This window comes from Saccopteryx bilineata, chromosome 10, assembly GCF_036850765.1.
Source record: "Saccopteryx bilineata isolate mSacBil1 chromosome 10, mSacBil1_pri_phased_curated, whole genome shotgun sequence".
NCBI classification, from domain to species: Eukaryota; Metazoa; Chordata; class Mammalia; order Chiroptera; family Emballonuridae; genus Saccopteryx; species Saccopteryx bilineata.
The window spans coordinates 29671582-29695679 of NC_089499.1; the positions used below are offsets into that span (position 1 = coordinate 29671582).

A 24098-nucleotide genomic window follows, 5' to 3' on the forward strand; every position below is an offset into this window, starting at 1 on the left:
TTCCTGTCTGTCTATCCCTGTCTATCTTTCTCTCTGACCCTCTCTGTCCCTGTAAAAAATAAACAAACAAACAACCCCCCCAAAAAAACACCAAAGTTTGAGTTTGCCACAATATTTAAAAAATTCAATATGCATTATTGTGTAATGTAATACATCTCAAACTTTAATATATTTAAATACCATTTAAAGCCTAGTAATTAAAGTGTAAGTTTTCTGAAAGTCTTCAAGATATTTCTACACCATACCTGCCAAATATAACTTAAATATAATAATTTAATAACTTAATGTAGTTCTTTAGAGCTAAAAGAATTAAATGCTGTGTCCACATACTCGCACAAGGAAGGACTTAAAATTAGTGTCATCACCAGGAAGTTATTTATTCCGTGATCACCAGTAAAATGAATAGGCCAACAGCCAGAAGGAAGCCCAGAGCAGATCCCATTCTGAAGGGACCGAATTGCTTGGAAAACCAAAGAGAAGTTGGTGAGCATTTGCTCTAGTGTCCAAGATCACATCCTTTAAGTTTTCTTGCCTCCCAAATCCAGTAAAGAAGCGGAGAGGGGAGAAAATAAGAGGAAGGGAGGTAGAGAAAGACAGAAGGTGAGAAACCTAGACAGGAGGAAGGGGGAGAGAAATGGGAGAGGATGCTCCAAAGAAAGAATTGCTCGCCAAGCCACGCCCCTGTTCCCCAGGCAACGGGGTAAACAGACCTCCAGTTCCTTTTCCTCTGTGAGGTCCGCTAGGTGTTAAGTGGTAGGCAGGAAGCAGTGGGGAGTGAAGATGTGCTCCTTCGTGAGAGTGGCGTCCCCCAAAGGGATGGAGCCCCGGAAGGAATTGGGAACCTCCCTCCAGCCAGGTACTGGTTTCCCCTTAGAGAGGAGTACTGTTGGAGGAATGAGGGTGTCTGAGAGGAAATCTCCCCTGAGCCTGGAGCTCGGATTAAATCAAGAAGGAAAGAATGATGATTTAAGAGATAGGAGGGTCCTCATGGGAACAAAATTTCCCACGGAGCTGGGGCTCAGAGTGGGATTAGGAAAAGATTACTCGTGTAGGAAGAGCCCTTTGGTTAGTAATAAGTATGAAGAGAGGATGGCATCATCAGAAACAAAATCTCCATTGAACAAGGGGCTTGAACTGAGATTAAAAAGGCAGCATATTCCTAGGACACTCACGGAGAGGAGTAATTTAGGAGTCAATATGGTCTCAACCTCACAGGAAACAAAGCCTTCTCTGGGTGTGTTGCCAGGAAGAGTGGGTTTAGAAAATGAGTGTCTTCTAACAGGGTGTTCTGGATGGAAAATACGGCCTCCTCTGGGCAAGGTGTGTGAAAGTCCACGGGATCTAGGAAGCAGGAGCAGTCCGGTGGCTGGTGCCCCTGAAGGGTTAGGGGCTGCAGGGGAGAAAGAGCCAGCTTTGGGTGTGGAACCTAGCCAGAAACTGGAAGAAGAGCCGGCCTGTGTGGTGATGAAGCCCAGTGCAGAGACGCAGCCTCCTGTGGAGGTGGACATGGGGCTGCACCAACCAGAGGAGCCTGATGAGATGAAGAATACAGAGCCCCAAATGGGCTTGGTGATAGAACCTCCTGAGTGCCAGTTTGCCCAACAACCTGAAGAGCAAAAGGAGGTTGAAAACCTTGAACCGGGAGTGGAACCTCCAGATCACATCAGACCCATTTACTCTGGAAAATTTTTTGATCGAATGCCTTGCTGGCCAAGTGTAAGTCTTTTCCTAGTATTTTCCCTGGGAACTAGGATTAGCCTTATTTTTATAGAGATGATAAACTGATAGACTTGTTTAGGTTGGTGGGGTCAAATCGCAAAGGTTTCATTGAGATTCTGATAGACCTTGTCCCTCTGGACTCTTTCTAGCTGTTACTTTGTGTGATCTCTGGATCTCTGCCTTCCTTTCTGGATCTCAGCTTTGTTGACTCTGCACACCAGAGGTTCCTCATGATTTCTTCCTGTTTTCTCCTTTGACCTTCATTTCATTCTTCAGTTTGCATTTCTCAGTCCTCTCACAGAGATACATGTTGTATTCTAATATTCATGTTTCTTTTTCCATTCATTATTTATTCTGTGAGTTATTCATTACAGTATTTCAGCAAAGACCTATGGCCGTAACTATGCTGGATACAGGGCAATAGAAAATGAAAAACACATGATTCCTAGGCAGTCATTCCAATATTTGGAGACACTAAACAAATATTATATATTTCAAAATGAGTAGAAAACAGATGTGATTCTTCCCTAATAGAAGTACACCTCTAAGCACAGAGCACAGTGGAAAGATTGAACAGCTCTGTTTGGAGGAGATGGGAAAGGCTTCACAGAGCAAGTAATATTTGAGCTGATCTTGAAAGGTGTCAGTATTTCTCAGGTGGAAAAAAGAGTTAGAGTATCTTGGGCAAGGAAAAGTATAGAGCAAGATCAAAGCTTTTTGTGTTTGGGAGATATAAGCAGTTCTGTTTAACCATCATGGTATTAAGAGCTGAAGATAAATTTGTGGAGGAAATTTAAAGGTCCAAAATGCAGGGGAAAACATGGATACAGAAACAAGGGTGGATCTTACTTTTATGTTGCTTGATGGCACATCACAATGCCTGGCATATAGTGGTCATTCAGTAAATATTTATGTGATAATGGAAGGAAGGCTTGGATGATTAAATGGGAGAAAAACAGTCAGAGAAGAAAGAGATGAGTCTGAGAACATAAAGGAAACCTGCTTAAGATATTCTGGGAATAAAAGATTCTGCACATTGGGATTTTTAAAAATATTTTATTTATTGATTTTTAGAGAGAGGAGTGAGAGAGAAAGAAAGAGACAGATAGAAGGGGGAGGAGCAGGAAGCATCAACTCCCATATGTGCCTTGACCAGGCAAGCCCAGGCACAAACCGGTAACCTCAGTGTTCCAGGTCGACGCTTTATCCCACTGCGCCACCACAGGTCAGGCCACATTGGGATTTGAGAACACAATTCAGCTGAAGTAGTCACAGGAATTCTGCAGAATTTTGTCTGCGTCTACAGAATTTCTTGTTCCTTTAGGGACTCAAGGTGTTCTTTAGCCTTTGACCCACTTTGCTTTCTGGTCTTCTTATGAGATTGTTCCAGCCACTCTCTTCTCATCTGACCACTCCACCTTTTCTCTTTTCTGGATTGGTTCTGCAGTCTGTGGATTCAGACCTGACACACACAGGCAGATAACAGCTATGGGTTTCCAACATGGGCAATTCTAAAACCTCTGCTTCTTTCTATCTCTCACATCCACCTTTTCTTTTTTCTTTTTTTATGTTTACTTTATTGATTTTTACAGGGAGGAAGGGAGAGAGTAGGAGTGAGACAGAAACATCTATCTGTTCCCGTATGTGTCCTGACCAGGAATCGAACTGGCAACTTCTGTGCTTCAGGACGATGCTCCAGCCAACCGAGCCATCTGGACAGGGCTCACACCCACCTTTTCAATGTGATAGAACAAGGAAGGGAGTCAAGGAGAGAGTGATTAGCACTGCTAAAACATCTCTGATAGGATAAGTAGGGTAAAGATTAATTAGCTTTGGACAGTAAGGAAATTAGCAACATTAATAGAATGGCATAATGTAAGGGGAATTCAGAGTCTATGAACATCTTTATGTGTATTTCTTCTTATGTCCTAAGGATAGAGTTTCAGTAGCAGTCAAGAGATGGATATTTTTCTAGTTCTTGTTGCCAAATGCCTTCCTAAAATATTGTAGCACTAAATTTTAAAAACTGATAATGATCTGTTATACATTGTTTTAATTTACATTCATTTGATATAATGAGATTGAAAATTGCTACAGATGCTTATTTTTATTTTTCTTCTTCTTGTATCAGGTAATCTTGCTGAACTCCTATTAGTCTTGTCCACATAAGAAATGTCCAAACCTGTAAAGAATTTTCTTAAGAGTTTATTTTAGTCAAACTCTCAACATATGCTCATAAAAATTACAGTTTGCAGCTTCTTTTATGCATTTGAAATTAAGGAGGATATTAGGTGGAGGTGGGAAAGAGCAAGGGGGAGATTGGATTACAGCAGGGGTCGGGAACCTTTTTGGCTGAGAGAGCCATGAACGCCACATATTTTAAAATGTAATTCCGTGAGAGCCATACAATATGTTTAACACTAAATACAAGTAAATGTGTGCATTTTATGTAAGACCAACACTTTTAAAGTACAATAAGTCTCTGAATTCCTTTTAATAACGTTCTTATGCTGTTGCTAACCAGTGATGAATAAAGTACTTCTTACCATTAATGCGACTTCTGGTGCTGCATGGTTTTGCTGATGGCTTTGTAGTCTGGTTGATACGTGGTGAAGTTAAGTTTCATGCAGACGTTGAGACTTCCATGTGTTAATCGTGATAGTAGGTTGGTATTAACGTTCTTTAGATGTGAGAAAGACTGCTCACATGCATACGTAGAGCCAAACATTGTCAGTACAGCAATACTCATAAGCTGCAGTGTGTGGTATGTGACGGGAAGAGTGTTCCGAGTTTTGACAATCGGCTGGTCCACGGGTTGAAGTTTTTTCATTTTCCCCCATTTGTGTTTGCTCGCCAACTCTGCTTGCTGTTGTGCAAGTCTTTTCAGATCTTCATTCAGTGACTTAAACTTATTCACCTACATGTCTGAGGTCTTCAGGTTGGCAGCTTGTGGCTCAAAATCTCTGACGGATCCACCAGGGATGTAACTCAGGTCGGCGCTGTCTACTGCACACTCAGTCGTGTGGATGGGTGATGAACTTAAAAAGATGAGTGCACTCACAAAATTCTCCAAAGCACGCTTTGAATGACTGCAGGAGATTAGATGTGAAGCCTGCTAGCTGCTGGAGATCAAGATATTGAGCAGGGTCACTTGCTATGCATGCATCTTTAAACTCTCCCAGTTTTTTTTTTGTTTTTTTTTTGTTTTTTTTTTCAGGGACTGAGGGAGAGTCAGAGAGAGGAATAGATAGGGACAGACAGGAATGGAGAGAGATGAGAAGCATCAATCATCAGCATTTCGTTGTGACACCTTAGTTCATTGATTGCTTTCACATATGTGCCTTGACAGCGGGCCTTCAGCAGATGGAGTAACCCCTTGCTCAAGCCAGCAACCTTGGGTCCAACTTGGTGAGCTTTTCTGCTCAAGCCAGATGAGCCTGCGCTTAAGGTGGTGACCTCGGGGTCTTGAACCTGGGTCCTCCACATCCCAGTCTGATGCTCCATCTATTGCGCCACTGCCTGGTCAGGCTCTCCTAGTTTTTCAATGTGTAGTAAACAACCTATTTCAATGTTGGTGGTGAAGAGTTCCAGCTTGTTTTCAAATACAAACACTGCTTGTTGAAGGGATAAGACTGTATTTCCAATGCCTTGCATTTTCACATTGAGCTGGTTCAGATGTTCAGTCATGTCCACGAGATAGTAGAACTTCAGGAGCTACTCAGTGTTAGCTAACTCAGGATGCTCGATGTTTTTCATTTCAAGAAAAATCCGGATTTCGCTCAGACAAGCCGCAAAATGGCTGAGCACCTTCCCTCTTGACAACCAACACACATTGTTGTGCAGAAGCAGACCAGGATAATTATTCCCAACTTCATCCAGCAGTGTTTTAAACTGGCGATCATTTAAAGCTCAGGCAACAATAAAGTTGACCACCCGAATGACCAGCAACATCACCTCACCAAGCTGCTCGCCACATATCTGAGCACAAAGCACCTCCTGATGTAGGATGCAGTGAAAACTTAGGATGGGTCTCTTTTCATGTTCACGAAGAAGCGCTACAAATCCTCTTTTTCCCCAGCATGCACGGAGCACCATCAGTACACACCGAAATAAGTATCCATCGGTAGATATTTTTCTTTAGTGAACTCAGTGAAAGACTTGAATAAATTCTCCCCTCTTGTTGTCTCTTTCATAGGCAAACCAGCAAGACTTTCCTCACATAGTGTGTCACCGACAGCATACCTTGCAATCAGGCTGAACTGGGATAAATGGCTTGCGTCTGTTGAGTCATCCGAAGCGAGAGAAAAGAATGGTGCTGCGTTTATGTCCTTCACTTGTGTTGCCTCAATTTGATTTGCCATCATGATGGTACGATCGTGAACAGTTTTTGCCGACAGAGGCATATCTTTTATTCATTTGATTATCTTGTCTTTATCTGAAAAGTCTTCAAAAAGTTCACTGGCAACATCAAGCATGAATGTTTTGGCATTCTCCCCATCTGTGAATGGCTTTCCGTTTCTCATAATTGCTAAAGCATCAGCAAAGTTAGCCGAATTCCAGTCACCTTGTTAGGTCCAAACATGGAGTTGCTACTGACTAGCTTGCATTCTGCACTGTAGCTCTTGACATGCTTTCTTCCTGCTGTCCCCCGCTAGATATTTCAATGCAAATGTAGTATGGCATGTGTCGAAGTGCCGCTTTATATTTGACTGTTTTATCAATGCAATTTTATCATTGTATATTAGATACATTGCAGAACCTGCTCTCTCCACAAAGGCGAATTCCTCTGTCCATTCCTGCTGAAAAGTACAATACTCCTCGCCTTTTTTTTCTTTTAGCCATCTTCTTTGTCAAAAGGGTTTCTGCAATTAGCTAGCTGACTGATTGATTAAAAAGAGGGAAGTTTACTTCCTGACCTCACAACAACCCGTGTACTTTACACATTATCCAATAAAAATTTGGTGTTGTCCCAGAGGACAGCCATGATTGGCTCCAGCTACCCGCAACCATGAACATGAGCGGTAGGAAATGAATGGATTATAATACATGAGAATGTTTTATATTTTTAACATTTTTTTAATTAAAGATTTGTCTGCGAGCTAGATGCAGCCATCAAAAGAGCCACATCTGGCTTGCGAGCCCTAGGTTCCTGACCCCTGACCTAGCCTGACCTGTGGTGACGCAGTGGATAAAGCGTTGACCTGGAATGCTGAGGTTGCTGTTTTGAAACCCTGGGCTTGCCTGGTCAAGGCATGTATGGAAATTGATGCTTCCTGTTCCTCCCCACTTCTCTCCACCACCACCCTCTCTTCTGTCTCTGAAAAGAGAATAAATAAAATCTAAAAAAAAAGTGTGTTAACCTAGATACACTAGAACAATGGACAGGGCTAGCTTAAAAGAAGTTATAGGCCTGGGACATGACTACCCACCATGACTGGCCCAGTTTAGAATTTATGATCAGATCACCCTGTGAGGTTACCTTCCATAGAGCCCCCCTTTATTCTCCAATAATCTTAATTGCTTATCATTATTTCTTTTGGATTTTCTAGGTAAACAATAACATTGACACTTCTGTCTTTTCTTCTTTAGTAAATGTGCCTCTCATTTCTATTTTGTGTATCAATCATCTCATTGCCTATGGTCAATAATATATTGAAAGTAAGGTCTCTTTCCTGACTTATCCAGAATGATTCTAATTCTTCACTATTGAGTATTATTTTTGCTGAAAATTTCAGATATATTAAGTTGACACCTATATTTACTCCCAGTTAGCTAATAATGTTTTAAAATCAAGAATAGATCTTGATCTATGAAAAAATTTGTTTTTCTTTATTATCTTATTTTATTGATTTTACAGAGAGAGAGGAGAGACCGGGGGGGGGGGGGGGGAAGTAGTGGTTCAAAAAGTACCAACTCATAGTTACTTCACTCTAGTTGTTCATTGACTGCTTGTTGTATGTTTTCTGACCGGGCAAGCCGAGGGCTTTGAACCAGTGACTTCAGCATTCTAGGTCTATGCTTTATCCACTGTGCCACCAAGGCCAGACAAAAAGTTTTCCCATTTGTGGAAATACATCTTTTCCAGAGTGAAATGGTTAACTTTCTAATAGCGAACCATCTTCATATTTCTGGGCTGAGCCTTACTTGGTTGTGATACACTATTATTATAATATATTTCTGGATTCCATTTGCCTCTTATTTTACTAGGATTTTGTAAGATTGGACCACAGTTTCCCTCTATGTGCTATGTTTCTCTGAGTTTGGTGTTAGGGTACTGCTAATATATAAAAAGAACTGGGAAGCCTTCCATCTTTTCAATTTTATTTATGATTGTAACAATTTGTATGTTATTGTATTACCTGCTACGTGCAGACTTCATAGAACTCCCAGCTGAAAGGAGAAAGGCAGGAGAGCCTCCAACATTCTGACCAAAGGATGAGTTGGTAAAGTATTTGATGCCCTTCAGTTCATCTGGTTTAGAAGAGGAAGTGCATTTAGGTGAGGTCAAAGCCCAGTTTCAAGCATGATTGTGAGGAGAATTCAAATGGAAATCCCCAGTGTGAAGAGCCTACTAAAATCAATCCCTAGGAACAATTGCTTTGCTTAAGGGTATATTCATTGTATTGGGGAGCTCATCTCAATGGGAGGCTTTTCCAGTGTTGGGGAAAGGGAAGCAGATACATCTCTCTGTACCGACATTCATCCTGTGGTTTGAAGTTACTGCCCCAAGCTGGTACTGAGCTGCAAGTGAAGGTCTGCTCTGATGGATTTATGAGACCTCATTAGTCCTTATTCTAGTCATTTTAGTACACCATTCATTGGTATAGCAGCAAGGACCTGTATTCAGGAAGAATTTCCAAGAAACAGTGACCTGAGGGAAGATTTTTAGAGTATTCTTTAAGAACTAAAAGATGTTCTTTCTGTGTGAAAGCCTGCTGCTAGCCCTTGAAAGAACCCTTGGTTCTTGGAAAGCACTATTGTTAGACATCAAAATCTCCATAATGGTCATTTCTTCAAGAAATCCTGAGATTGTCCCTTGATCTCCATTAATGTATTGACTCTGGCAGAAACCCTGGGTTATTCAGACAAAACACCTGAACTTTACAAAGAACATTGGTAAATGGTATTGAGCCTTGAAGTACAAAGAGGAAAAAGGAAAGAAAGTTTCAAAGAAAGATTAATAAATGATAGTGTCTACAATGACTAAACAGTACGTTAGGCACTATGGCTACCAAGACAAAAAAATGAAATGGTGTCTTCTTTCAAAGAATTTAGAGTCTAGAGAATTGAGAACAATAGACAAATGATTTTATAATGTGGTTAAAGTCATGCAAATGGATGCCTTATTTTTTTCCCCTGTTCTACATTAAGGGACCCTCATAGCTATTTGGGCAATGGGTCAAAGCAAAGGAGTCACCCATTTGTAAATCTTGTTAGAACTTGCTAATTATGCAAGTCCTGGTACTGAAAAAAGATAGGTGCAAAATTTTATTTTGGCTGAATTAGCAAAAAGCCAATTTATGCAGAATTCTGAGAAGTGGGTGGTTTCATGTGAATAATAGGTATAGGGCCTTCTGGGCAGAAAGAAATTGATGCTATCACACCCAATTTTTTCTCTGAGATATTCAGAATTGGGAATATCAGTGGGTATAAAACACTGATCTTGGCCAGACCCCTTGGGAAGATGGGACCATAATATTAGCCCGTACTGAGTTTGGAAAGTGGAAGGTACCATTAAGATTATGGGTTGGTGCGTCTGACAGGGTGGTGGCACAGTGGGTAGAGTGTCGGAGTGGGATGCAGAGGACCCAGGTTTGAGACCCCAAGGTCGCCAGCTTGAGCATGGGCTCATCTGGTTTGAGCAAAGCTCACCAGCTTGGACCCAAGGTCGCTGGCTTGAGCAAGGGGTTACTTGGTCTGCTGTAGCCCCATGGTCAAGGCACATATGAGAAAGCAATCAATGAACAACTAAGGTGTTGCAACAAAAATCTAATGATTGATGCTTCTCATCTCTCTCCGTTCTTGTCTGTCTGTCCCTCTCTATCCCTCTCTCTGACTCTCTCTCTGACACAGTAAAAAAAAAAAAAAGATTATGGGTTGGTGGGTCTTCAGAAACTAAAACTGATCTTGTATCAACCTTTTTAAGTTGACTTAAATCTTGGAAACCAATCATGCGAGAAGTAAAATAGGTCACTGAAAGCTTTAATATTGGGAGTTAATGGGGAGGTGGCCACATAAGATGGCATTCATGTGGTTAGGAACTGAGTAAGGAGGTGGTCAGTGCAGTGGGAATTTGGTTACATACAGAAACCTGAGCAGATAAGTAAATATATTGAATAGCCAGGTTTCTCACTGACAGAAAAAACCCCTTACAATTATCAGACGGAGGATAGAAGTTAATTCTGTGTTGGGTAGTAATTGGAGGTATTAGTGGAAACTCATGCTATGTTTATGTCTGTGTCTGTATCTGTGTCTGTGTTCATGTCAAAATCCATATCTATGTATCTACATGTATTAACTAAACAGAATGTTATAGAATTGAAATAGGTGCTAGTGTGTAGGGGAGCTGTGTACATACATATATTACCTAACTTTATGTAAGGCCAGGGGCGGCTGCCGCCATCGTGGCCATTCACATGCAGGTTCTCATTAAATTCAGGCAGATGGTAGAGAAAGGCAGAGTTGGAGGACGGCTGGCCATTCTGTTTACTGGTGTCTCATCAAGACAGGCAAGCCACAAGAAAAGCCAAGGGAAACCTGCTTTTCCCATGGTGGGCAAGGGATCAGGGAGCAGAGAAAAAAGAAATCTTCCTGCACCTCTCCTTGTTCTTGGGGCAGAATCTCCCTTCCAGTAAACATTAGCAAGACAACGGCCCCTCCCAGGTAGGAAGGCAACCAGCAACCTCACAGACCACTATACAGTGGTACCTTGAGACACGAATTTAATTTGTTCTGTAACTGAGCTCATAAGTCAGTCAACCCATATATCAAACAAATTTTTCCCATTTAAAATAACTGAAATAGATTTAATCCATTCCAGCCCTATGAAACATCCCCAAACCATCCTAAATTGTGAAAAAAGACATGTTTTAAATTAAGAAACACACAGGTATACTTTACCAATGCATAACAAAATATATGAAACAAAAGAAAAAAGTGTTATTTAGTACTGTATTCTTACCTTGGTGACAGACAGTGCGGCTAACGGAGGTGAATGGCGGAGGAGGAGGGAGGGAGGAAGGGATGCAGGCACTGTAGACACGTAAACTAAAACTGCACTTTCTTGGCGCTGGCCGGTTGGCTCAGTGGTAGAGCGTTGGCCTGGCGTGCGGGGGAACCGGGTTCAATTCCCAACCAGGGCACATAGGAGAAGCGCCCATTTGCTTCTCCACCCCCATCCCCTCCTTCATCTCTGTCTCTCTCTTCCCCTCCCACAGCCAAGGCTCCATTGGAGCAAAGATGGCCTGGGCACTGGGGATGGCTCCTTGGCCTCTGCCCCAGGCGCTAGACCCGGAGGGGCAGAGCATCGCCCCCTGGTGGGCAGAGCGTTGCCCCTGGTGGGCGTGCCTGGTGGATCCCGGTTGGGCGCATGCGGGAGTCTGTCTGTCTCTCCCCGTTTCCAGCTTCAGAAAAATACAAAACAACAACAACAAACAAACAAACAAACAAAAAACAAAAAAACCTGCACTTTCTTAACATTAACTGTAAACAAAACTGCATTTTCTTTACTTTAAACAAAACTAAAACACTTTCTTTACTTAAAATGAAACTACAAAAACTTAATTGTAAAAAAATGCACTTTCTTAACTTTAAACTTAACCTAAGCCTAACATTACGTATTTTTCATTTAATCTCACCTGTTTTTGCCTTTTGGGCTGCACTTTCGGCATTTTCACTTGCAAGACTTTTGAATAAAAATCTATCCAAAGAGGTTTGCTTTTGCCTGCCTTTTAAAATGTTATGGAAATGTAACAAACAATTGTCATTAAAAAGTGCTGAAGCACGACCAGTTGAAACTTTTTCTGGGTGTTTCTTTTCAATGAAACTTGAAAGCTTCCCACACATTGCCAGCATGTGTTTAATTTCACTTGTAGAAATCACTTCCTCCGACTCTACCTCCTCCTCACTACTAATCTCTTGCAGAAGCTCCGTATGTCTATCATCTGTAACTCCTTCAACTCCTCAGTTGTGAGTTCCTCCTGATGTTCCTTGATGAGCTCGTTTATGTCATCCTCATCTACCTCCAGACCCATCGACTTTCTGAGGGACACAATCTCCTCCAACGCTTTTACCTCGGTCTCTGTCTCTGGTTCAAATCCTTTGAAGTCCCTGTCTGCAACAACATCAGGCCATAACTTTTTCCATGCCGAGTTCTTTTTGTAACCTCTTGCCATGCCAAGTCAATAATGCGTAAACATATCACGATGCTGTAGTGATCTTTCCAAAACTCTCAAAGGGTTATAATTGTATTCTCAGTTACCTCAAAGCAGTGGTGGAACAAGTGCTTTGTGCAAAGCTTTTTAAAGTTGGAAATGACCTGCTGATCCATAGGTAGCAAGATTGAAGTCATGTTGGGTGGGAGGTAGAGGACTTTCATGAATTTGAACTCATCGAGGATGTCATCTTCAAGACCAGGTGGGTGGGCTGGAGCATTTTCAAGGATTAGTAAGGCTTTCATCGGGAGTTTATTTTCTTGAAGATATTTCTTCACTGCAGGACCAAAGACTAGATTTACCCATTCAATAAAAAACTGCCGTGTAACCTGTGCCCTAGCATTGGCACGCCACATAACCTGCAGTTTTTCTTTAAGAATCTTGTGAGTCTTAAAGGCCCAAGGATTTTCGGAATGATGCACTTTACAGTCACCACTTGCATTTGCACACAATGCAAGGGTCAGACAGTTCTTCATGGGTTTATGGCCTGGCAGCTTCTTCTCCTCTGCAGTGATGAAAGTTCTCCAGAGCATTTTTTTCCCAAAACAATCCTGTTTCATCACAGTTGAACACTTGTTGGGGGATGTAGCCTTCCTTTGTGATAAGCGCAGCAAAACGTGTGATGTCCTCCTCAGCTGCCTTAACATCAGCACTTGCAGCCTCACCACGCCTCACCACCGAGTGGATGCCAGATCTCTTCTTGAAATTTTCAAACCAGCCGTAGACTTGGTTTAGACTTGCCTTAAACATATCTTCTGCTGCCTCTTTTGAGGTTGATGGTTCTTTCTTCTTCAGGTCACTGTAAATAATACGTGCCTTTTCACATATTACAGTCTCCATCACTGTATCTCCTGCCAGCTCTTTCTCTTTCACCCATACCAGCAGAAGCTTCTCCATTTCTTCATGGATATTTTTCCTTAATTGGGACAAAATTGTAGTTTCTTTCACTGGATTTGTGCTTTTGATGGCATCCTTTTCTTTAAGGATGGCACAAATTGTAGATGTATTGCGGTTGTACAGCCTTGCCAGTTCAATCACTCGTACACCATACTCATGTTTTTCTATTATTTCTTGCTTTACTTTTATTGATATCATTCTCTTCTTCTCATCACTATCCTTTACACTCACTTTCTTCAGCCCCATTATAGCACACAAAAAAAGTTAGTAAAAAATGATGCAAGAAAGAGTACAGTGCACGAAATTCAACTTGATTCTGTGGGTAACACATGAGAAAGAACGAGATGCTGGTGCTGTGCTGCCGATACTGGACCCGTGCGCCAACACGCCAACTAGCTGCAGCTTCCCGAATACGACTCGTATCTCAGAATTTTGCTCGGATCTCAAAAAAATATGGACTGAGTCGCAGCTTGTATCTTAAAAAATTGTGTGTTTGTCTGCTTGTATTTCAAGGTACCACTGTATCTGGTGTTGCCCAGCCCCCAATGCAAACTATAAGCGAGCCAATATATACATCATATTTACAAACTTATTTGACCAACACTCTATTTCTAAGAAGACCTAGAAACAATATTTTTCTAGTAATAATGAGCACACCAAAACACAGATCTTGATTTCTAAATACCTCTGTTAAAAAGAATCAAGACTCTTTGGGATAATGGCGGACTCTAAGGCTGGTGCTGTGCCATATTACCTTGGAATACCTTTGAGAGCTAAAAAGAAAATTTTTAAAGAATCATACAGATATGTCAAAGAGGCACAGAAACAAGCTTGAAAAGGCTCCCAATGACACAAACTGTTCTACTTTGAGCATTGAATAAAGTTACTATGTAATAAATTAGAACTCCATGAACCCACACTGATGTAAATACAAAAATGATTGAATAAATAGCAAGAAAAGCAAACTTCCTTGCAGTATAATGCCAAGTAAGAATGTAGATGCAATGATAGAATTAGAAAGTCACCATTTGGCAGCTATCACAATACTAATGATTTAGACAAGACTCATCAATAGATGCCAAAACAGTAGGTAAAAGTTTAGTGAGAAATTAGATATTTGCAGAGAATAATTATTAATTGTGAAGAAAAGAATAGCTGTGTGATGGAGAATGCTAGCAGACATTACCTTTGTTCAGTGATCAAAATGAACACTCCTAGTAATAGGACAAATTGACAGTATGTGCTTCCTAACAGAAGAACATAGCACTGTTTTTGCGATATACCTGATAAGAATGTGTAACTTTAATAAGAAAATACTAGTCAAACTGAGGGACATTTTACAAAATAACTAGCCTATATTCCAAAAATGTCAAGGTCATGAAAGATTAAAAGTATTGCAATTTCCCTAGCTTCGTGATGGCAAACATTTTTATAAAAACCGCCCACTTTTGCAGTGCTGGTCAACCTGGTCCCTCCAGCTTTCACGGTGGGGCAATTGCAGTGCCTTGGTTGCTCTGCTACCACCCATCATGAAAGCTGGAACTCCTGCAAGTGGGTGGAAGGGACCAGGTTGACCAGCACTGCAAAAGTGGGCGGTTTTTATAAAAAGGTTTGCCATCACGGCCCCAGCTTCCTCTCTGATAGGCCCCTGGAGGGCCAGCAGCCAGGAGGAAAGCCAGCCCTCTCACCAGTAGATGGTTCATGAAGAGGCAGTACAACATCCTGCTTACAGCAGAGATTTAGAAGCCAGCCTGCTTAGGTTCTGGTATCTGCCAATCCATGAGCAGTATAACTCTGTTACTCGACCTCTCTGTGCCTCAATGTGCTCACAACAGAGACAATGATTATAATAGTACCTGCCTTGTGGAAACCATGAGTATTAAGTGAATTAATTACTCATAAATTGCTTAGGATGATGTCTAGTACATGCTATGTGCTTTATAATTGTCTTATTATTACCATTATGACTGTTCTCTGAAAATTCTGACTAGTATATAGAATTTTAGGGGCTCTAACCAAAATAAAGGCTGCCTTGTTATCTGATCATTGTATAGGAAAGCCCAAGAGTCAACAAGCTGTAAAACAGACTCAGAATTACAAATCATCTTTGTAGTGCTTAACTTTTTAATATGATGATCAGACTCCAGCTTAAAAGGGAGGGGTCAAAACAAGGTAACAGATATATATACAACAAACAGAGGGAACAGAAAAAAATGTAAATAAAAAAGATTACCTGAGAGACAAAAGGTGTTGCATCCATAAAACAAGATCAATACTTTTAAAAGAACAACCGAAGAAGAAATAACTATTTAGAAATTAAACATAATAATTTAAATAAAAATTTGAGGCCCAGGCTGGACAGCTTGGTTGGTTGATTCTTTTATGTGCCCAGACCAGGGATGGAACCCACGACCTTAGTGTATAGGGACTACGCTTTTACCAAGTGAAGTACCCAGCCAGGGCTCCACTAGCTGTTCCTAAGGTTTTTATTCCAGGATGTTCTTAATCTCGTTGTAGGGAATTAATGTAAATTTGAAACCAAGAATTAAGAGGACAGCACCTCTTCCTCTAAAAGCAATCAGGGTCAACGTAGTAATTGGGAAGAAGTCTTTAACAGAAAGAGAATAAAATTTATGTTATCAACAATCCATTATCTTACCTATATGAAGATTTTTCTTTGATTGCCAACCTTGGAAAATATAACGTTTTATAAACAAAGTCAGTCGTAGAAACATACTTAGAGAAATGAAAATCTGGGCAGGTTTTCCTACAGGGCTTTTCCTACCAGGCTAGTCCAGTGTCGTTAGCAAACAAGCAAAGCCCTCAAGGTCAAATTCATGGGATTCACAAAATGTTCCTCCATTTATTTATTTATTTATTTATTTACTTTTTATTTTATTTATGTACTTTTTGGCTGGATAGTAATACCTAAGGCCCCTGAGATGAAAAAAGTCTTAGACCCTGATCTATGGTGGCACAGTGGTGTGAGAGTCGGCCTGGAATGCTGAGGTCACTGGTTCGAAACCATGAACTTGCCTGGTCAAGGCATTTACGGTAAGTTATGAACAACTAAAGTGAAGCAACTATGAGTTGATATTTCTGGCCTGGCCTGTGGTGGTGCAGTGGATAAACCATTGACCTGGAATGCTGAGGTCACCGGTTTGAAAGAAGCAACTACTACGAGTTGATGCTCCCCCCCTTCTCTCTGTCTCTTCTCTCTAAAATCAATAAATAAAATCTTTCAAAACAAAAAAGTCTTACCGAAGATTGTTGTTCTCTTTCTCAATTTAAGGGAGTCATCAGAATTGCTCAAGGTCAATTTTTAAGAGTTGAGGAAGTAGAACTCAAGGTGGACATTAAAGCTGCTTCTAAATTCAGTCCTGGGTCTTCTTAGTAATCATTCTTATTTCTAGTATATTTGTAGCTGTCTTCCTTCTATTTGATGTTTTTTATAGATAAAGATGTTGGGGCAAGGAGAAGACCAGTTTTGGGAAGAAAGCATGGTGTACAAGGGTAAGGTTTATTATGCACGTTTAAGTCATTGCCTTCTCCATTAATAAGAATTTCTGGAAATTTAGAATCAACCTTCTCTTCCTGGTACAGAGAGGGAGTCACCTTTACACATTGTTTCCTTTGTAAAATGTGAATGTTCCTTACAAAAGGGTAACTTCTACTCTGCTTTCATAACTTCTCTCATGTATGTTGTTTCTTAAAATAATCAGCTCAAAAGAATTCTTCTTTTTTTTTTTTCATTTTTCCGAAGCTGGAAACGGGAGGCAGTCAGACAGACTCCCGCATGTGCCCAACCAGGATCCACCCAGCACGCCCACCAGGGGTCGATCGATGCTCTGCCCATCTTGGGGCATCGCTCTGTTGCATCCAGAGCCATTCTAGTGCCTGAAGCAGAGGCCACAGAGCCATCCTCAGCGCCCGGGCCATCTTTGCTCCAATGGAGCCTTGGCTGTGGGAGGGGAAGAGAGAGACAGAGAGGAAGGAGAGGGGGAGGGGTAGAGAAGCAGATGGGCGCTTCTCCTGTGTGCCCTGGCCGTGAATCAAACCCAGGACTCCTGCACGCCAGGCCGATGCTCTACCGCTGAGCCAACCAGCCAGGGCCTCTAAAGAATTCTTGTGCCAAAGAGGCATATTTTCAAGGGGCATATTCTGCTATGCTTCATACCTCAAACCAATGAACAGGCATCCCTGAGGACAACTGAAATAAAAAGACAGATCCATGACGGGGGTAGCGATGGGAAGACTAGTCAAACACTATATGACACTGTAGATAGGGATCAAACAGAATGGCTTCATTTTTGTGTCCCCTGTCAATTGGTGTGAGGACATTAAAACCTAATCATAGCTACTGATGAAAACCTAAAAATTGTTGGGGAGGTAGAAACTTTCCTCAACCCTTTAAGATTCTTTTGGCTGGTCTAATAATTACCTGAGACAGATTAACAAGAGAAAATAAACCAAATTTAATAACTTATGTATGCATGAGAATATTGCATACATGAGAAGTTCAGAAACAGGGAAAATGAGGTATAGATGACATTCTGAGCTGAGGATGTGCTTTAGGCACCTTGGGGCTTCAGAGGGGTGGAAGGTCATTGCAAGACGAGAAGAAGAGGAGATGTTTAGTAATTAGTTATTTGTTCTGCCTTATAATTAGATCATAAAATTTATTTCTGGTAATAAGTTATTATGGGCAAGGCCCCAAATTTGAATTCTTTAAGGAAGAAGTAGAAGTTTCTCTTGGGCACACAGGGTCTTGACTGTCTTTGTCTCAAAATGATCCACGTGCCAAAGGAGCACATCTTGAGGAAGCCTGTTCTGAACCCCTTCAATATCCACTGTCAAACACTTGGAAGAAAAGCAGCTGAGGGACAAGTAAATTAGTCTATCAGCCAATTTATTGATGCATCAATCACTGCATCTTTCCTTCCATCTCTTTAATCATCCATCACCCAGACAGTGGCTGCCTGGATATCCCAATGGTCTTCCGTCTTATGAAATCATCTTTCCATTGAATCATTAAAAGAATGGTGAGAGGTCTTCTAACATGCATAGTATGAGAGACTTGATGTTTCCTGGTATCTCTGAGATATTTTATAATTTTCAGTTGAATTAAAAATCACCTCCCTTTTCTCCACCCTGCTTCAGTCTAGGTTAAAACACAGCTCCTTTCCTTGCTTGTAGTTCTGTGAGTAGAATTGTTACTCAGGATTTTACATTAAGGCTGGGCTGTCTTCTCACAAGCCAATTTCTCTTCTTGGGCCTTGTGGCCTGTCACCCTGTTACTAGATCTTGCCCTTCTTCCACCTTCTAAATTTATCTATTGTCTCCTTTAATTCTTCCTTCCTTAGTCTATCCCAGCAATAGTTTATATTTCCTCGCAATTTTTTTTTTTTTTTTTAGCAGAACAATAACTTCTCTGTCTTGCCAGGTCTGGGAGCTTCCTCTTTTATACCCAGAGATGTTATCAAGATCCTCTCTGAAACCTTAATGGTTTTCCCCTAAGAGGAATTCTGCATTCAACATTTAACGTAATAAAAAACTTTCACCTACTTATCTATATGTTCAGGGAGTCCTTGGGTTATGACAGTCTCAACATACAATGTTTTGAGTTTATGACCTCACTCCCATAAAAACTTAAAAAAATTGAGACATAAGTGTTTTAGCTTATGCTGTTAGCATTGTACTTAGACTTACGTGGGTGAACTAGTTTGGTTCTGTGTGGCGGAAGAATACGCAGTAGAGTGTATTTATGTCCCTTCCTTTTTTTATGTGGCTTAGTTGTGTTTCTGTGTTCTAGATTATGATTTTACAGCTGTGTTAGGATAGGTAAGTGACTTAGGCTAGCGCAGGGGTCGGGAACCTATGGCTCGCAAGCCAGATGTGGCTCTTTTGATGGCTGCATCTGGCTTGCAGACAGATTTTTAATAAAAAAAAATAATGTTAAAAATATAAAACATTCTCATGTATTACAATCCATTCATTTCCTACCGCTCATGTTCATGGTTGCGGGTGGCTGGAGCCAATCACAGCTGTCCTCCGGGACTACACCAAATTTTTATTGGATAATGCGTAAGGTACACGGGTTGTTGTATGGCTCTCATGGAATTCCATTTTAAAATATGTGGCGTTCATGGCTCTCTCAGCCAAAAAGGTTCCCGACTCCTGGGCTAGGGTGTGTTTCAACATCACTGTCCTAGAAACGGAACTGTGTTGTAACCCAACGACCCTTGTATCTATTTATACTTGCATCTAGCCATCTCTCCAATAACCTACTCTATCCATCCTCTTGCCAGCATGTACACATTGATGCATCCACCCAACTCTCAATGTCACTGCTTTTCGCTTTCCTAACTGATTCCCTGAGGCCTCCCCAGAAACAGAACTCTTTTCTTTTTCTTTTTTTTACCGAACAGTATTGTTTCTGGGAAGTTTCTTTCTATCAGTTTTTTTTTTAAAGAGAATCTTATGATTTGAAGGCATAACTGTCAGCTGCCTTGAAATGATAAAGGGGAAACAGATAAGAAGTGCCTTGCTGGGAACACGCAGTTACAATCTTTGCCTTGGGCAAAGAAGGACAGATAAGATCCAAGTTATAATTAAGTAAACAAAGGACATTCACGGAAGGATCTGGGCCTGAGTGACATTTTGCCTATGCCGAAAGTTAAGGTATTGGTAGAAATATACCCATGCACACTCAGAATTACTTAACATTTTATCTTGGGTTTAGCTTGAATGCAGCCTGTTTCCACTGTACTAAGAGGAACTCTGGCTAGATTACTTCTGAAAGTTGAATATTGGAAATTATTTCTGAAATTTCTCAGCTTTTCACAGAGCTCCTGTAATTGAATTACAATGCTAGCACTATTAAATGCTTATATAAATTTAGCACATAATGTTTATATTATATATCAAGATTGCTTTAGATTTGCAATCTGTTTTTACTTTTCCCCTTAATTGTGTTTCTGAAAGTAACACTTGTAGCATTAGAAGCACAGGCCAAACTTGAAATAAATTTTATTCTTTACCACCACCCCCCACCCCCACCTCCCCACACTAATCAACTATCGGGCTTTTTTGTTTTCTTAGGCAGGGAAAATCATTCCGATTGGATACAGAGTGGCAACCTGCTTGACTGAAAGACTTCCCAGGGTGAGCATTTTCAATATGCACTTGTGTTTATATTTTGACCTTGCCTGTGAACATTAGAAGATAGACAACTCTTAAATTTCCTTATGAAAGTTGTTTAAATTGAATATATTGGATGTGGACTTGGATTCTTGACTGTACTTTGAAGCCTTCAGCCTTCACTTGCGTTTGTCCAGGGAAGTGAAAATTCTAGTTCTATGGTTTCCAGCTTTATAAAATAACAACAGGAGATTTCATTTATCTCAAAAAGGAAATATATATATTTATATATATTTTTTTACGAAGCAAGAAACGGGGAGGCAGTCAGACAGACTCCCACATGCGCCCTACCGGAATCCACCTGCATGCCCACCAGGGGGCGATGCTCTGCCCATCTGGGGTGTTGCTCTGTTGCAACCAGAGCCATTCTAGTGCCTGAGGCAGAGGCCATGGAGCCATCCTCAGCGCCCGGGCCATCTTTGCTCCAATGGAGCCTCGGCTGTGGGAGGGGAAGAGAGAGACAGAGGAAGGAGAGAGGGAGGGGTGGAGAAGCAGATGGGCGCTTCTCCTATGTGCCCTGGCCGGGAATCGAACCTGGGACTCCCGCACGCCAGGCCGACGCTCTACCGCTGAGCCAACTGGCCAGGGCCAGAAAAAATATATTTTATGGTATACTTTCTAACTTGGATACCTGCTGGTTCTTTTCTAAATAGAACTTTTGAAAATAAGTTGTTTCCATAAAAAAAATAATAAATTTCAGGAAATTTCACTACTTGGAGCTGCAGGTCCCCATGGGCTTACTTACCCTCATGGAATGAAGGGTGTTCACTGATTATTACAGATCAGTCTTATTATTTTAAAAATTGTACTTAATAATTCTATGTTCTTGTCTCATTGTTTGTAGCCAATTACTCCACCTGAAGCAAAAAAATTTTTCAACTTCAGATATCCACCTGCCGGAGCTGAAAGAGTGTTTTATGGCAGAGCAAATGATCCTCAAATTGCACCTTATTTGACACATGGAATAAAATCTAAAATTTCAGTACCGGTAACTTCTTTTCTTCTTTTTCCCCCTGTAGGTATTAGTGAAATCATCAATTCCCATCTCTTGTCTATGCTTAAAATTGAGCACTGAAAAAAAAAAAAATCAAAGAAGCGGCAGCCAAAAGAATACAGAGAAATTAATGGTTTAAGCCATCAATTTTCAACAGTGTGCCACAAGAGACACACTGTTGTGCCCCAACAATGTTTAAGACATGCAACACCTGACTGTTTAGTCTGAGGCGCTGACCTCTTTTCCCTTAGATTGTCAAATAGAAAAAAATGACAACAGCCAACACAGTAATAGCCAGCTGTGTGAATGATTCAAAATTACACCTATTTTTGGCCCTGACCAGGTGGCTCAGTTCATTATAGTGCTGACCCAAGGTTGCAAGTTCAATCTCAGGTCAGGGCACACACCAAAATCAACCAACAATGGCACAAGTGGAATAATGAGTCGATATTTCTCCTTCTCTCTCTCTCTCACTCTCTCTCTCTCTCTCTCTCTCTCTCAAAATCAACGAGAAAGAATTCTCCCTAATTTTTTTGTCAGATCGGCAAAAAATATATTTTTTAATGTGCTGCAAAATTTTAGTAGTTACTTTATGTGTGCCATGAGGTGAGAAAGGTTGAAAATCGCTGGTTTAAGCGACAAATTAGATATTTTCTCCTCAGATAAATAAAGTGAGTTGCACTCCATATTCTGACAGTAAAGAGAAACGCTGTCAGGCTTTGTTAGGGAACAGACAAAGGAGGGTGATTCCTGCCTAGGGCGCTCCAGAGTGCTGAAATAGACATTGAGTGAGTGGAGATGGGGCTGAATGTTACTTGCTATTCATTGAATGGGCAGTCTAGATTCAGAAAAAAGGTTGTGGAAGTCATGTAGTTCTTTAGCTTGTCATTCTTTTTTTTTTTTTTTTTTTTTTGGTATTTTTCTGAAGCTGGAAACGGGGAGAGACAGTCAGACAGACTCTCGCATGCGCCCGACCAGGATCCACCCGGCACGCCCACCAGGGGGCGATGCTCTGCCCCTCCAGGGCGTCGCTCTGTCGACCAGAGCCACTCTAGCGCCTGGGGCAGAGGCCAAGGAGCCATCCCCAGCGCCTGGGCCATCTTTGCTCCAATGGAGCCTCGCTGCGGGAGGGGAAGAGAGAGACAGAGAGGAAGGAGAGGGGGAGGGGTGGAGAAGCAGATGGGCGCTTCTCCTGTGTGCCTTGGCCGGGAATCGAACCCGGAACTTCTGCACGCCAGGCCGACGCTCTACCACTAATGACAGGCTCTACCAACCGGCTAGGGCCTGTCATTCTTAATTTTCTGGAATATTGGAGTCAAGTCACCTGAGAGCACCTCTCATAAATCTGTTAATCCCTTTGAACCCTTTGAAAATTCATGTGTAGACATGTTTAAGCTTCATAGCCCCAATTGTGACAGTTCCTTTGAGGGCGAGCAAAGCAATGATGAGGGATTATTTTTCTGTAGTCATGTTTTCTTCTCTCCATATTGATTAGGGTATCAGCTCTCAGATTTTTACTTCTGTTTGTTCTTACAGCTGTGCTTTGTATTATTTCTCTAGGCAAAGGAATTGATAAACCCGCAGCCTATTACAACATTTCAACAGAAAATTAAAGACAAAAAAGAATCAATATATTTCAGTAATCAACGCACGCCATTAGGAAAATCTCATGATCAATCGCCAGGACTACCTAAAGGCTTGGATATACTAAATACGACGTTTGGGACGGCAGTTGTCAGAGGTAGTAAAAACAAGGGGTGGGGGGATAGAAGGGGTGATAAAATAATTCTTAGAAAATTGTATTACTTATCCCATTGATATGGGGTTTGCTGGTGGTGATGCCAATGATGATTGAAAAGTGAGAGATGCGATCATAGCAGCAAAGTCACCCTTAGACCCAGAATCCTTAGAGTTTCTGTGTGCTAAACAGTAAAAATTGAGGTTTTGGAATGAAGAGTTGATCTTGATCGACAGTAAAGAGAGTCAGGAAAGCTGACATTGTGATCAGCTGTGAAGGCCACAGTCCCTTTTCCCTGGACACCCATTTGTCTTTGTTTTTTTTCCCCAAACAATGCCCCTGATGTGTTCATAACTCTTAACTCTTTATGAAAATCTTTCCTAAAGTAGACCATGGAACAAATACTGGTAAGTTTGGTAAATGCTGCACACCTTCCTCAGCTCAGGCGATGGATCCACTACCTCCTGCATATGAGCCAAACATAGGCAGTGCATAGAGCAGACTTGCACTCTCATTTTGAGAAGGCGTGGAGCACATCTTTTTTTTTTCTCTGAAGTTGGAAACGGGGAGAGACAGTCAGACAGACTCCCGCATGTGCCCCACCGGGATCCACCCGGCACGCCCACCAGGGGCAATGCTCTGCCCACCAGGGGGCGATGCTCTGCCCCTCTGGGGCGTCGCTCTGCAGTGACCAGAGCCACTCTAGTGCCTGGGGCAGAGGCCAAGGAGCCATTCCCAGCGCCCGGGCCATCTTTGCTCCAATGGAGCCTTGGCTGCGGGAGGGGAAGAGAGAGACAGAGAGGAAGGAGGGGTGGGGTGGAGAAGCAGATGGGCGCTTCTCCTGTGTGCCCTGGCCGGGAATCGAACCCAGGTCCCCCGCACGCCAGGCTGACGCTCTACCGCTGAGCCAACCGGCCAGGGCGTGGAGCACATCTTTTAACAAACAACAACGTATAATTGAATTGGTCACAGGCCATTGTTTCTTCTAAAGCCCCAGCTTCCTGTCATGTTGTTGGGTGCCTTTCTTTCCATATTTCTCACATCTGTCAGGTTTCTACCCCGTTGCCAGGTCTTCCTGGAGACCTCACATTCCATCTTTATCCTGCAGGGAAATTCA

General features: G+C 41.7%; 1 protein-coding gene across 1 annotated transcript in view; it reads left to right on the plus strand.

The window, feature by feature from the left end:
• The first annotated feature begins 780 nt into the window (after positions 1–780).
• Positions 781–24098, plus strand: part of EFHB (EF-hand domain family member B) — a 65691-nt gene continuing 42373 nt past the window's right edge. Inside the window, exons 1-4 of the mRNA XM_066245524.1 lie at positions 781–1716; positions 20151–20213; positions 21094–21237; positions 22804–22984. Of these exons, the coding sequence (XP_066101621.1) occupies positions 781–1716; positions 20151–20213; positions 21094–21237; positions 22804–22984 (1324 nt within the window). The remainder of the gene's footprint in view (positions 1717–20150; positions 20214–21093; positions 21238–22803; positions 22985–24098) is intronic.